The sequence below is a fragment of the Salpingoeca rosetta genome, assembly GCF_000188695.1.
Source record: "Salpingoeca rosetta unplaced genomic scaffold supercont1.2, whole genome shotgun sequence".
Classification (NCBI taxonomy): Eukaryota; class Choanoflagellata; order Craspedida; family Salpingoecidae; genus Salpingoeca; species Salpingoeca rosetta.
This window is the reverse complement of record NW_004754932.1, coordinates 899,473-912,814: the sequence shown is the minus strand read 5'-3', so window position 1 is coordinate 912,814 and position 13,342 is coordinate 899,473. Positions and strand designations below refer to the sequence as shown.

Below are 13,342 nucleotides of genomic sequence, written 5' to 3'. Positions count from 1 at the left end.
GTTGTGAAAATCTGCCATGTCTTCATGTGATTTTCGGTGTGAGGAAGGACTCGCCAAGATCCACTGCGAGTGGTCTTGAGGTGTTTGTTAGGGTGTTCTGGAGCTGGGTGTTGTACTGTTGTAGTCTGGTCTAGTGTCGTCTCGTGGTATTCTTGTGGTGGTGTCGTTCAGCGCGCTGACGCTGTCGCTTGCGTCACACGCTAACAAGATTTGATCCTTTTGTTTATCCCACACGTTGAGCATTAAACATACTGGGAAAGCTGAAAGGGATCAACAGGAGAGGAAGAGGGGGGGAACAATCCAATCAAATAAAAAAAGAAAATACATGAACACAAACACCAAGTGCAGAAGTACGCGCTGCCAGGCTTTGCCAATAGGAGTACGTGGTTGGAGTGCTTGCACTTTCGTAACAACACACGGGGAGTCGGGGACACTTGCTGTCAGTCCTGCCGGAAGCTTTCCTGTTGTGTGTGCATCAGTGCCGCTCGTGTCAACCTCTAACCTCATCTGTGTTTTTTTTTTTTTTTTCTTCTTCTGTTGCTTTCCCCGGCGCAATAGCACAGCATGTGCGTTACAACGAAACAGAGCCCTCCAGCTTACTGGGAGCAAAGAAGAAGTACAGCAGTAATGCCAGGGCTTATTGACCGGAAGGAGAGCACGGAAATGCCCGTGCATGCACAGATGCACATGTTCGTGCGCGTGATGGAAGGTAGAAAGCCATGAAACACGCAACAAAGCCACGAAACGCTTTGTTACTATTATCTTTGATCTTCTGCTGCGGCAACAAGCAGTTTATCTGCAGTACGGGTTGACATGTTGGCATCCCATGAAAAAAAGAAAAAAAGATCATCAAGTCGCGACACACACAGACACACACACGCGCGCGCACACACACACACACAGAGAGAGAGAGAGAGAGAGAGAGAGAGAGAGAGAGAGAGAGAGAGAGAGAGAGAGAGAGAGAGAGAGAGAGAGAGAGAGAGAGAGAGAGAGAGAGAGAGAGAGACAGACAGACACACACACACACACGCACGCACGCACGCACGCACGCACACACACACATACACAGATAGACACCCTTACCCCTCCTCTCCCCCCTCACAAGCATGTATGGTTATGGTGTGGGCGGGGCAAGAAGTTGATGGAAGCGGTCCGTGAAAGCGGCGACATTTTCCTCCTTGACGGAAATGACGACTTGGTCGCTCGTGTTGATGACAACGCCGACGGCCCACTTGGACGTGGAGAACGTGGCGCGCGGGCGGATGCCCTCAAAGGGAACCTCAACATCAAACGCGCTCCAGTCCGAGTAGAGGATGCGCAAGGGGTTTTCGCGGAAGATCTGCACACAGCTCGCACTCACGGGCCCGCGGGCAGCCATGAGCTCGTGGAGATACGCAACCGTGTCGTTGACCCGTTCCTCCGATGTGGACGCCTGCACCTTGGCGCGGAAGTGGGCTGCGAGGTCGTACAGCGACATGCTGCGCACCTCGCCCACGGGCCGCTCAAACACGGGGGACATGACCGCTGCGTTGCCAAAGTACTCGTCGGGGATGGCCGAACGCTTGCGCATGTTCACGGACCACGACACGCCCGTCAGCTCGTCGTCCTTGGCCGCGTTTGCCTCAACAAACGCCTTCCACACCAACGCCATGCGGAGGTCATTGCACGAGAACGGCAGCCCACCAGCAGCTGACGTTGCGGTTGCGGTTGCGGTTGTTGCCGGGGGCGCTTGGTCGGGCGTCGGCTGCGTCTCAGCGGTGGCGTCGCTGGCGCCCTTGTGTTCGCGCATGAGGTGGGTGCGAAGGGCAGCAAGCTCGTCCCTGGTCACGCGCAGGGTCACGTGCTGGCCAAAAGTTGGCGGCCCGGTTGGCGGGGCGGCGTCGGCCTGCACGATGTAACCGGAGCACGGCTCGGCGTTGGTCTTGGCGGTGGCGATGGCCTCAATCGTGTCCGGCGCGACAACGGGCTTGGGCCATGCGGTGCGATGGGCGTAGTGCTCCGACCAGGCCTTCAGGAACCGGCCGATGGAGAAGCCGTCTGTGACCTTGTGCGAGAAGTACAGGGAAATGGTCCACCCGGTGCGGGCCTCGTTTGGCGCGAGGCGAGCAAAGAAGGGCCATTGCTCCATGATAAAGCGCATGGGCCTCGGACTCAGATCCAACGGCTCATCGAGAACCTCGAACGTGCCGTTGGGTACGTCGCTGTCGTCGCCGGCTTGCTTCTTCGACTCCTGTGCTTCGGCGGCGGTGGGCTGCTGGCGCAGCATCGGGTAGTGCTCCTTCACGACCTCATCACCGGCGCGGGCGATGGCCGCCAGCGGCAAGTCACGACGCCCTTCCCCCGCCTCGTAGTGCAGATCAAACTGCACATAGATGGGCGGCATCGTCTGGTCCACTGTCGTCGTCATGGCTACGGTTCCGTTGTTCTGGGTGCTGAGTGAATGTGAGCGAGTGGATGGTGAAGGCACGTGCGCATGCGAGCCAAAACAGCGTCGACACAGGCACAGACAAGCGGTCAAACACACAGACAGGCACACACACACACACTCACCCCCCCACCACACACACCCACTCGCACACACACACACACACACCCACACACACACCACGGCGATTGTTGGCGATTGTCGAATGATTTCTAACAGTTTTCGGCACGACTGCGGACGATGACGACAGGAGGAGGCAGAACGGTAGGCGGCGAGGAGCAGGTGCCGCTGTTGGGAGGCAGGCATGCAACCACAGCAGTGACAGCAGCAGTGGGAGCCGGGGGACGAGGAGAAGAAAGGGCACGGCGGACAGCGCGGCGCGTGAACGGGACAATGGATACAGCGACTGAAGCCTCCATTGCCGTGGCTTCGCCCGTCACCTTGACCTGGCGAGAACTCGGCTGCACCATTTCCCGCAAAGTGCAGGTGTGCATGCGTGCTTGCGTGTTTGTGTTTGTGTGTGCGTGTGTGTGTGTGCGTGCGTGCGTGCGTGCGTGCGTGTGTGTGTGTGTGTGTGTGTGTGTGTGTGTGTGTGTGTGTGTGTGTGTGTGCGTACGTGCTTGCGTGGGTGCCCGCGTTCGTGCTGTTTGTTGTCCACTGCCACTCACACACTGCCGGTTCACTCACACACTGCCCATTCACTCACACACTGTCATTGGTGGCGTACAGGGACACACACAGCACATCCAGATCCTCAAGAATGTGAGCGGACAAGCGCTTCCAGGCCGCCTGCTCGCGATTTTGGGTGTGTATACATGCACAGAATGAGGAAGGGAAAGAGAGAGAAACTGAGAGAGACTGAGAGAGGGGCGGAGAGGAGGAGGGGAGGAAGGGTGGCCATTGTTTGAGCTGCTTTGCTGTGTGTACACGCACGACCCTGCTGCTTGAAGTTCATGCCTCAATCTCTGAACCCACACTTACACACACATACACATACACACACACGCACATACACACGTAAACACAAATGCACGTACACACAAATACACCAACACACGCACGTGCGTACTTGTCTCGCTCGTGTGAAGGTTCATCCGGAAGTGGAAAGACGACGCTGATCGACTGCCTGAGCGGTCGCAAAACAGTGGGCGCGCTGCACGGGGAAGTGTTTGTGAACGACGAGCCACGAAGCTACCTCAACTTCAAGTGGATCACCGGGTATGTGATGCAGCAGGATGCGCTGTACCCGACGCTGACGGTCCGGGAGACGCTCGTGTTTGCTGCCAACATGCTGCTGCAAGAGCCGCGCCACCGCCGCTTGGAGCGGGTGGACCGCGTGATTCGCGAGCTCGGGCTGACGGACGTGCAGGACTCCTTTGTCGGAGAAGACATGCGGCGCGGAGTGTCTGGCGGCGAGAAGAAGCGTGTTGCCGTCGCCATCCAGCTCATTCACAACCCGCCGGTCCTGTTTCTCGATGAAGCGAACACGGGCCTCGACACGTACAGCTCGCTGTTGCTCATGCGCCAGCTACGACGGGTGGCCATGGAGCACCAGCGGTGCATCATCACCACTGTTCACCAGCCGCGCAGCTCGCTGTTTGAGCTCTTCGACGACATCATGATCCTGAGCAAGGGCGCTGTTGTCTACAACGGCCCTCGCGAGCACATCCTGTCCACCTTTGCCGCCCACGGGTGCACCTGTCCCGCACAGGCCAACCCGGCGGACTTCCTCATCGACACGGTGGTGTCGAGTGAGATGGCGTGGGCCGACGGCCAGGACGACGCACATCACGCCGCCGCAATCCGAGCGCTCAAGGAGCGTGCGAGACAGGCGCCGCCGCCACCGCTGCCTTGTGGCGACACTGTTGATGCACCGGTGAACCTGCAGGAGGAGTGGGCGCGAACGCACGGCGTCGGCTTCTGGCGCCAGCTGTACTACCTCACCGGACGAGCTGTCCGTACGACTTCCCGTAACCCGTTTTCCACCATCGCCGCCCTGTCCCAGGCCATCCTCTTCTCGCTCTTCCTTGGCGCGACGTATTTCGATCTCTCCCACAAGCAGCAGAGCATCCAGGACAGGTGTGTGTATATGTATGTGTGTGTGTGTCTCGCGCGCGTGTGTGTATTTGACTCTGCGTGTCTCGTGTGTGTATGTGTGTGTGTGTATGTGTGTGTGTGTTCTCGTGCGTGTGTTTGACTCTGCATGTCTCGTGTGTGCGCGCGCGCATATTTCTCTTAGCTCCCTCCCGCCCTCGAGTCTTTTCCCTTCCTGATACACACCCACTCACGCACTGCTTCTCTCCCGCCCCCCACCAACGCACGGCACAGGCTTGGGCTGCTGTTCTTCATCTGCATCAACCAGGTGTTCTCGCAGCTCGGGTCCATGGCGCTGTTCATTGAGGAGCGGCTCATCTTCGGCCGCGAGCGCGCAAGCGGGTTCTATTCCACGCTGCCGTATTTCCTGGCCCGTTCCGTCACAGAGATACCGCTGCTGTTCTTCTTCCCGCTCATCACCTCCTCCATCCTGTACTTCATGGTCGGGCTGCAGCCAGACGCGGGCAAGTTTGCCATCTTCTACCTCAGCCTGTGCATGGTGACGAACGTTGCGTCGTCGCTGTTCATTGCGGTCGGCAGCGTGTCGCCCTCGCTCAAGATTGCAAACATCTTTGCACCCGTCACCGTCGTGCTGTTTCTGCTCTTCAGCGGGTTTTACCTCAACACACACTCCATCCCCGTGTACCTGTCGTGGATCTCCTACATCTCCTTCATCAAGTACGCTTTCCAGATTGCCGTCTACAACGAGTTTCACGGCCTCACATTCGACTGCAACACCACCACCACCAGCACATCGCCCTCACAGCAGCAGCTGGTTCAAGTACACGCGGACGCAGCGCCACTGGACCCCTCTGTACATGGCGGCGGCGGCGGTGGTCTTGGCGAAGTGGGAACAAGTCAGGCGATACATGACGTTTTGTTTAGGGGCGGGGGAGCTGTGGTGGCGGAAGACGCATCCCTCGCCGCAACACCATGCATCCCAACAGGCGACGACGAGTTGCGGCTGCTTGGGTTCGACACTGTCGACATTGGTGTCAACTTTGCCATCCTCGCTGGCATGATTGTGCTGTGTCGCGTGATTGCGTTTCTCGCCCTTCGCTTCTCAAACTGGGAGAAGCGGTGACGCGGGCATCTGTGCGCTGGTTTGCTCGTGTGTAACGTCATGTTACGTTGCGTTGGTGCGTGCGTCTGTGATGAGTGTTTGTTTATTGGCGTGTCTGGCTGTGTGTGTGTGTGTGTGTGTGTGTGTGTGTGTGTGTGTGTGTGTGTGTGTGTGTCGTTCGTTTTGGCTGTGGTTCGTCTGTCCCTGTTTGTATGGCGTGCCTGTGTGTGTGTGTGTGTGTGTGTGTGTGTGTGTGTGTGTGTGTGTGTGTGTGTGCGTCCGTTTTGGCTGTGGTTCGTCTGTCCGTGTTTGTATGCGTGCCTGTGTTTACGCTTGATTGTCATGTGTTTGTGTTTTACTAGCGTGAAAGGCAAGCATCGGGAACATTGGTCGTATGCGACACGGAAAGCGGCGATGGTGCATGAATCAAAGACGAATTGAATCGCTGCATGTTCGTGGAACAAGCAAGCGTACAGGTGATGAGTGTTGCGTGTGCTTGCTTCCCAAGATGAGGGGAGAGCGACAGACCCATCGGCGGAGACAACGCGTGGAACACACAGATAGACACACAGATACACAGACACATGTGTGTGTGTGTGCTAGAGGTTGGGAGCGGTGTCCTCCTCTGTGTCGAGGACGTAGTTGGCCGGGCTGTGCACATGGTGTGCTGTGACGCTGTCGACCAGCCAGTAGAAATCACGCACAACATCCGTTGGAACGTCGACCAGCGAGTCAAGCACCTCATCTTCCACCCCTGGGGAATGCGTGTGCATGGAGTAAGGCGAACACAACAAAAGAACCCACGCGGCAGATCCTGTACGCACACACACGCACGCACACACACACGCACACATACATACACACACACACACGCACACACACACACACACATACATACACACACACACACACACACGTACGTTCCGAGTCGACGAGGATGACGGTGGTGTCTGGGGCGGTGGTGCAGGCAGCAACAGCGGCGCTGAGCGGAACAACAGTGCACCCGGCAAGCGAGGCCACGCGACGGAACTCGCTCTGGATCTCGGGCGACTCAAACTGCCCACGAGGGACGGTGTGTGTGTGTGTATGTGTGTGTGTGTGTGTGTGAGAGAGAGAGAGAGAGAGAGAGAGAGAGAGAGAGAGAGAGAGAGAGAGAGAGAGAGAGAGAGAGAGAGAGAGAGTGTGTGTGTGTGTGTGTGTGTGTGTCATCGACTGATCAAGTGGTGCCAGACTCAGCGAATGAAGTTTGTGCATATGCAGTGATCATCAACAGTTCAGCGACTGTCCAGCGATGTCACGCCATCATTCATCCACTCCCTCCCTCCCTCACCTGTCCAGCAAAGGCAATTGTGAAGCCCGTCAGCAGCGGAGACGACGAGAGGCGCGAACTTCTGGCGCCGGATGACGGCGGCACCGGCGGTGCACTCTCGCTCGGACTGCTCGCCAGCCCTGATGGTGATGGTGATGGTGGTGGTGGTGTTGGTGTTGGTGTGTGTCATTAGTTAGTACATATTGTGTTTGCGTGCGTGTGCGGAGGTGTGCGCGTGCGTGGTTTTGAGCTTGGGCGAAGGCTATTTGTTCAGACAAGACATGTAGCAAAACATGTGGCGGGACGCGAAGAAGCAATAAGGAACAGCCATCCACTGCATGGTTGCATATGTATCCCACACCTTGCATCTCAAAGGCTTCTTCGTTTGCACGGCGATTTTCAGTGTCACACGCATACAACCATGCCGGCGACACAATCCACTGTACAGCAACAGCAGCGATGTTCAGGTGAGAGAAGAGAGGCAGCGTCAACGAAGCGACAGACAGACAGACAGACAGGCAGGTAGAAACAAGATAGATACACACCCACACACCCACAACCAAGCCACACTAACACCCACACCCACACCACACACAACCAAGCCACCCCCCCCACACACCTACACACATACACCCACAATTAACCACACACCTACACACATACACCCACAATTAAGCCACACTTCCCTTTCTTCCCTCTCTAAGCAAACGCACCTTGCCAGAGGCAATGCCCATCATGACTTTGAGCGTATTTGAGATGAGGAGATGATTTTCGTCGAGTGCCGCCAGCACGTGTGTCACGCTCTCATCAAACTTGGACAGAACCGTTGCTCCCATAGCGTCTGCAATCGCCCGCGCGCGCTGCTCGACATCTCGCGGCACACCCGTCAGCAGCAGCACACACGCACGCAGCGGTCGCGATGGTGGCGCCAGCGACGTCTCCTTGATGGAGCTCACCGTGCTCGCAGCACTTGCAGTTGTCGCGGTTGATGTTGAAGCCGTTGTTGCCTTCGACCCATCGCCCAACGGCCCCCGCTGCTGCTGCTGCTGCTGCTGCTGTACCACTTGCACGTCTCCGGCCTCACTGTGTTGGCTGTGGACAGGTGTTGGTGCATTGCTGTTCCCGTTCAGCTCCGCAGTCACGTCCTCGTCCGCTCTCGTCGTCTTCTCCTGCTCATGAGAAAGCGCGTCACCATGACCAATCACCATCGCACCATTGGCGCCGCTGCCAACATCACCGTCAACACCATCAACACCATCGTCATCATCATCCACAACATCTTCATCGTCCTCCACCACGAGTGTCTGTGCCGCGTACGCCTCTTCAGACGGCAGGCGGCGCAGCGACACACGACCCGTTGGAGGTGTCGTGTTGTCGTGATGGCTGGTCTGATGTTGGGTGCAAATCTCGTCTGGTTTGTTGGTGGCCCCTGCTACTCTCTTCACACGAACATCGACATTCACATTCACATTGCTAGTATGCTCACTGATGCCGCCACCACCTTGATCGGCGCCACCATCTCCACCAGACACCGCAACTCCCGTTGCTGCTGCTGCCGTCGACGATGTTGTCGTCATCTTCCCATTTGACCGTTGGGAGAGGAGCAGTGCACGTGGGAGTTCGCTCGAGTCCGCAGGCTCGCACGACGGCATGAGAGGCGACAGAACTTGCAGCTCATCTCCATCGTCGTTATCGGAGCCGCCTTTCGCCCGCGCTGCTGCTTCTGCTTCTGCTGCTTCTGCTGCTTCTGTTGTTGTTGCTGACGTGCCTGTGGCTGGTGTTTGCCCGTTTGCTTGTGTGTGCTGGCTGCTATTCCCCTGCTGCTGCTGCTGCTGCTGCGACGGCGGTGGGGATTGTGTGCATGAGTCCAGCGTGGGTCCACGTGATGTAAATGCCCGCGGTGGTGACTGCGTGAGCACGGTATCGTCCTCCTGCTCGTCGGCTGCGTGCGCGTTTCTGTATACGTGTGTCTCTGCTCCGGGCGCGTCGTGCAATGGAGTGGCAGCACCATCGTCGCTGTCACTGTCGCCATCAAACATGCTTGGGCCGCTGTCCAGGTCCAGTGCCAGCACGTTTGCACGGCGCTGCGGGGTTGTGGCGGCACTCCCGTCACCCCGCTCTTGCTGCGGGCGAGGGCTTTGTGGCGTGTCCTCGGTTTCGTCATACACTGCAATGCGGGTGCGAGTGCGAGTGCGGGTGCGGGTGCTCGTGCTGGGACTGGCGGGTGCGTGTGGAGCTGTTGCGTTGTCGTTCACATTTGCTGTGGACGCCACCATCTTCGCCTTCTTCGGACGAGTGCCGCTGTCAGCGATGGCCGGGACGCCAGTGGTGCTGCTGTCGTGTTGGTCGTCGTGGTCGTGATGGGCTGCAGCAAGTAGTTGCCGCCGCGACGTCCTTTTGCCACGCTGTTCCGGTGTCTGCAGTGAAGGGGCCAAGCGTAAGGTGTGTGTGTGTGTGTGTGTGTGTGTGTGTGTGTGTGTGTGTGTGTGTGTGTGTGTGTGTGTGTGTGTGTTTGTGGTTTGGGTGGTGGTGGAGGTGCGCCTGCGTACGTGCGTGTGTGCGTGCGTTTGTGCGTTTGTGCTTTGGGTGGTGGTGGAGGTAGCAGCGCAGGCAATTGTTGCTTGTGTTTGTCAGAGCGCATGGACGGAGCGGATGCCCCCATCTATGACGGAAGGAAGTACGGCACGAACCAGCAGCCGTTTCACAGTTTGTGGGGATCGCATGAACAAGCTCGGCGAGAGAACACCTGCAAAACATGACAGGTTGTGAGACGGTGAAAGACGTTTGAGGGAACGTGGAAAGAGATACGGGCTCATTCACGTCAGGGGGGATGGGAGGGCGTATTACGGCCTACAACACACACAGAGGAGAATACACGCATGTACATCCACACACACAGAGGAGAACACAGCATGTACATCCACACACGCACACACAGAGGAGAATACACGCACACACACACACACACACATATGCAGGCTCATGGAATGAGTCAGGGGACACTGACCATCGGCGTCATGCCGAATGGCAACGATGGCAGCCCTCATCTTGTCAATGACGGTTTCCAGCGTTGGGCAGTCACTGAGCCCTCGCTTGGTCAAGTCTGCCTTGCACAGTGGGCATCGGCACTTGCTCTTCGACAGCTCCAGGTGTTTCAAGATGCAGAACCTGTGCGTTGTTGGCAGAATTGACTGTCACAAACAACGAACGGCAAGCGAGGAAGGGAGGGGTAGGGGTTTGGCACACTTGCGCAGTTCAAGCAACACATGGATGACAGCGCACGGAATGAGACGTACTTGCAGTACACGTGGTTGCACCGCGTTCGTTGTGGTTGCTTCAGAACATCCTTGCTGTTGAACACATAGAACCAACAATAACATCAATGGTGGGTCATTGGGTGGGTGGGAGGAGGGGGGAGGAGAGGTAAGATGGGAGGGGGGACTCCAGAGTGTGACACTGCACGGCTAGCTGACAACAACACACGCACAAACACACACACGCACACAACAACACACACACACGCACACACACACACACGCACAAACACACACACAGCTCAAACATACCAGATGCCACATTCAAGGGCTTTGGACACCCTGAACACAGCGTCTTCTAATGCAGTCATGCTGGTCGTTGTGCTGGCTGGTGGAGGAGTTGTTGTCGGTCTCAACTGCTGTCTCACTTGTGTGCGCGCGGGGTTTCAAACGGTTGGCGCGCCAGGAAAGGCAGAAAATGTACTTTTCATGGTGTCGTGAACAGCGACTTTGAGCGGAACGTGCTGACTGGTGGCTGGCAAAAACCTTCTCTCGCCACGTGACAAACCAGGGGTGACAACATGGCTCACCGGTCGAAGCGGGCCAAGAACAAGGTGAGTGCGCCTGTCTCCTGGGGCGTCAGTGCTGGTTGTGTATGGGCTGGCATATCAAGGCACGTTGTGGCTTTGAAGGTGGGCGCAAGAGTTGGGATGGCTCGAGACTTGTTCTGGCAGGGGCAAAGGTCGTTTGTTCATGTCATCAGTCAATCAACACGAACCTCATTCACTCACCGTGCATTCGTGCCATTCATGACATCATGGATTTAGGAGCTGGATGGCCGATGTGTGGATGAGCGATTGAAGGAGGAGGCCAAACCTCGAATCGATGGACGTGAGCTGCCTGCACGATGCTGCCTGCAATTCTCTCCACTGTTTACCATGACTTGCATGACACTGTCGATGATCTCACACGAACACCCTGCACACACCACGCACCACCACACCACCACCACACCACCACACACACACACATTACACAAACATACACACGCACCCACACACACACACACAATCCTCTGCACCACGGTGTTGTTGCTGGCTGGATAGGGTTTCGTCGTGTGGATCCGTATTTGTATCGGTTTCAGTGCTACACAAAAGGGCGGTGGATTGGGCGCACCATCTTAGAAGTCTTCGCCAAGGAGTTTCGAGCCAACACACGCGAATACTACGTGTGTGCGTGTGTGTGCGTGTGCGTGCGTGTGTGAGTGAGTTTGTTTGGGTGTGTGTGTGTGTGTGCGTGTGTGCGTGCGTGCGTGCGTGCGTGTGTGTGTGTGTGTGTGTGTGTGTGTGTGTGTGTGTGTGTGTGTGTGTGTGTGTGTGTGTGTGTGTGTGTGTGTGTGTGTGTGTGTGTGTGTGTGTGTGTGTGTGTGTGTGTGTGTGTGTGTGTGTGTGTGTGTGTGTGTGTGCCTTGGCGTGGTGTTCGCACAACGCAACATCGCGGCGTGTAGTGCCAAGGGTTTGGGAAGTGAGTCGTGTTCTCATGTTGCATCTCATGCTGCTCACGTGCGGTTCCTCGTATCCTCCAACGCTGCCTCGTCGCATGCTGCACCAACAAATTGATGTTCAGGTCGACCGCACACGGGGCGGATGCACCAAATCCGCGTCCATCTCAAACACCTCGGTCAGCTGCACCAGCATCACCACGTCTTACGTGCTCTTCGTGGTTCTGACACGTACACACCCTCGACCGCGTTGTGAGCTCACCTCAGTGGCACCGCCACAACGTGATCGACGGTTGCTTGTTTTGCAGGGCATCCGATTGCAAACGACCCACTATATGGACGGCGTGTGTGGACGCGCGACGCAACGCCCGCTGCTGTTGCTGCCGACCTCGATACGGCTCTCGAGCAGCGCGAACGGGCACAGGAAGACGCAAAGGTACGGCAAGACGCAAAGGCAAGACAGAAATCGCGGGGGCAGGGGGATGTGGCTGCAGTGGAGCAGGGAGGAGCGCGGGGTGGCGAGGAGCATCGCATGGTGGGCTGCGCCGACTGCAATCGCGTGTACCCGGACCCAAGCGACGAGGACATGTGCCTCTATCTTCACGCGTGCAAGTAAGCGAGCAAGGGAAGCACTGCACGTTTCTGCGCGTGCATGAGCGAGCGAGTGAGTGAGTGAGTGAGTGAGTGAGTGAGTGAGTGAGTGAGTGTGTGTGTGAGTGAGTGAGTGAGCGAGTGTGTGCATGTGTGGTGCCCTCACGGTCAATGCACTGCCTCCTCCTTGCCGCTCATCACGCCTCGTTTCAGATTTACGTGTTCGGTTGGCACGTTCACCACGCGGGTGCCAAGTTGGGCACAGCAGCCCAACAACCCCAGAACACCATCGCAGCAACAAGAACAGGAACAGGAACAGCAGCAGCGGTGGTGGTCATCGTCCTCATGCTCTCTCCAGTGAACACATGATGCCGGTGGTTTATCATCGCTCTTGCATGTCCATAGTCCTCCAACGAACACCCCTCTGCTCTGTGGCTCACTCGAGAAATAAACGCAATGGTGTGTTGTTGGTGTCTTTCTTGACGTCTCTCGCGGTCAGTTCGGTTCGTGTATTGGGATGGGAGGAGAATTGACGCATTGTTTTGAATGGAACCCGCATTCACAAGCGTAGCGAATTAGAGGGAACCGAAACAAAGACAAGGAAGGAACAAACGAGGGGAAAGATGGCAGTGTTGATTGTAGAAAAGGAGGGTAAAAAGGGGGTGGATGGCATAACTTGTCACAAGTGTTGAGACAAAGCCTCACTCACTGGAACCAAGCCAAAGGGGGAGCATGCGCTTACGAGTCGTAGGTGCAGATGCCAACGCCCTGGATGGGCTTGCACGAGGCGTTCTGGGGGCAGCCGCCATCGTTCTCCTCTGGGTTGCAGATGAGAGCGCAGTTGGTTGGCTGGGAGGAGCCCTGGGTCTCGAGGACGCACTCAGGCTGGGCAGTGGTGCCTGGGGGAACGTTGGTGGGGCAAGGGGAAGTGGAGCTGCAGGATGGGGAGCAGAAAGAGCCGCTGATGCCCTCAATGCGGACGGCCTGCTCGCCAGAGTGGCAGCCACCCTGGTTGGGGTCCTCGTAGTCGTAGTTGCCGGGGGATGGTGGGGATGGAGGAGATGGAGGGGAAGGAGGAGAGGGAGGGGATGGGCCAGAGCTGGCA

At 57.1% G+C, this 13,342-nt stretch overlaps 5 protein-coding genes across 5 annotated transcripts in view; 2 read left to right on the top strand and 3 right to left on the bottom strand.

Annotated features, from left to right (window-relative positions):
* Positions 1–980: 980 nt before the first annotated feature.
* On the bottom strand, positions 981–2,622 carry PTSG_00774 (uncharacterized protein). Its single transcript, XM_004998183.1, has 2 exons — positions 2,606–2,622; positions 981–2,432 (listed from the first exon to the last, which is right to left on the bottom strand). The coding sequence occupies exon 2, from the start codon at positions 2,405–2,407 to the stop codon at positions 1,115–1,117; it is 1,293 nt and encodes a 430-aa protein (XP_004998240.1). The 5' UTR covers positions 2,408–2,432; positions 2,606–2,622; the 3' UTR covers positions 981–1,114.
* Positions 2,623–2,818: 196 nt separating this feature from the next.
* On the top strand, positions 2,819–5,603 carry PTSG_00773 (ATP-binding cassette; the record flags this gene model as incomplete). The annotated part of the gene is made up of 4 exons (XM_004998182.1): positions 2,819–2,911; positions 3,155–3,230; positions 3,514–4,504; positions 4,754–5,603. 4 exons carry the CDS (start codon positions 2,819–2,821, stop codon positions 5,601–5,603), a joined length of 2,010 nt encoding a protein of 669 aa, XP_004998239.1.
* Positions 5,604–5,915: 312 nt separating this feature from the next.
* PTSG_00772 (uncharacterized protein) lies at positions 5,916–10,611 on the bottom strand. Its single transcript, XM_004998181.1, has 9 exons — positions 10,458–10,611; positions 10,188–10,241; positions 9,899–10,059; positions 9,582–9,637; positions 7,605–9,308; positions 7,253–7,331; positions 6,913–7,031; positions 6,503–6,638; positions 5,916–6,336 (listed from the first exon to the last, which is right to left on the bottom strand). Exons 1-9 carry the CDS (start codon positions 10,514–10,516, stop codon positions 6,182–6,184), a joined length of 2,523 nt encoding a protein of 840 aa, XP_004998238.1. The 5' UTR covers positions 10,517–10,611; the 3' UTR covers positions 5,916–6,181.
* A 115-nt stretch (positions 10,612–10,726) lies between these two features.
* PTSG_00771 (uncharacterized protein) lies at positions 10,727–12,598 on the top strand (the record flags this gene model as incomplete). Its single annotated transcript, XM_004998180.1, has 6 exons — positions 10,727–10,759; positions 10,973–11,036; positions 11,252–11,373; positions 11,772–11,877; positions 11,955–12,258; positions 12,451–12,598. 6 exons carry the CDS (start codon positions 10,727–10,729, stop codon positions 12,596–12,598), a joined length of 777 nt encoding a protein of 258 aa, XP_004998237.1.
* A 377-nt stretch (positions 12,599–12,975) lies between these two features.
* Positions 12,976–13,342, bottom strand: part of PTSG_00770 (cathepsin) — a gene marked incomplete at its 3' end in the record, with an annotated part of 1,971 nt that continues 1,604 nt past the window's right edge. Inside the window, exon 3 of the mRNA XM_004998179.1 lies at positions 12,976–13,245. Within this exon, the coding sequence (XP_004998236.1) occupies positions 12,976–13,245 (270 nt within the window). The remainder of the gene's footprint in view (positions 13,246–13,342) is intronic.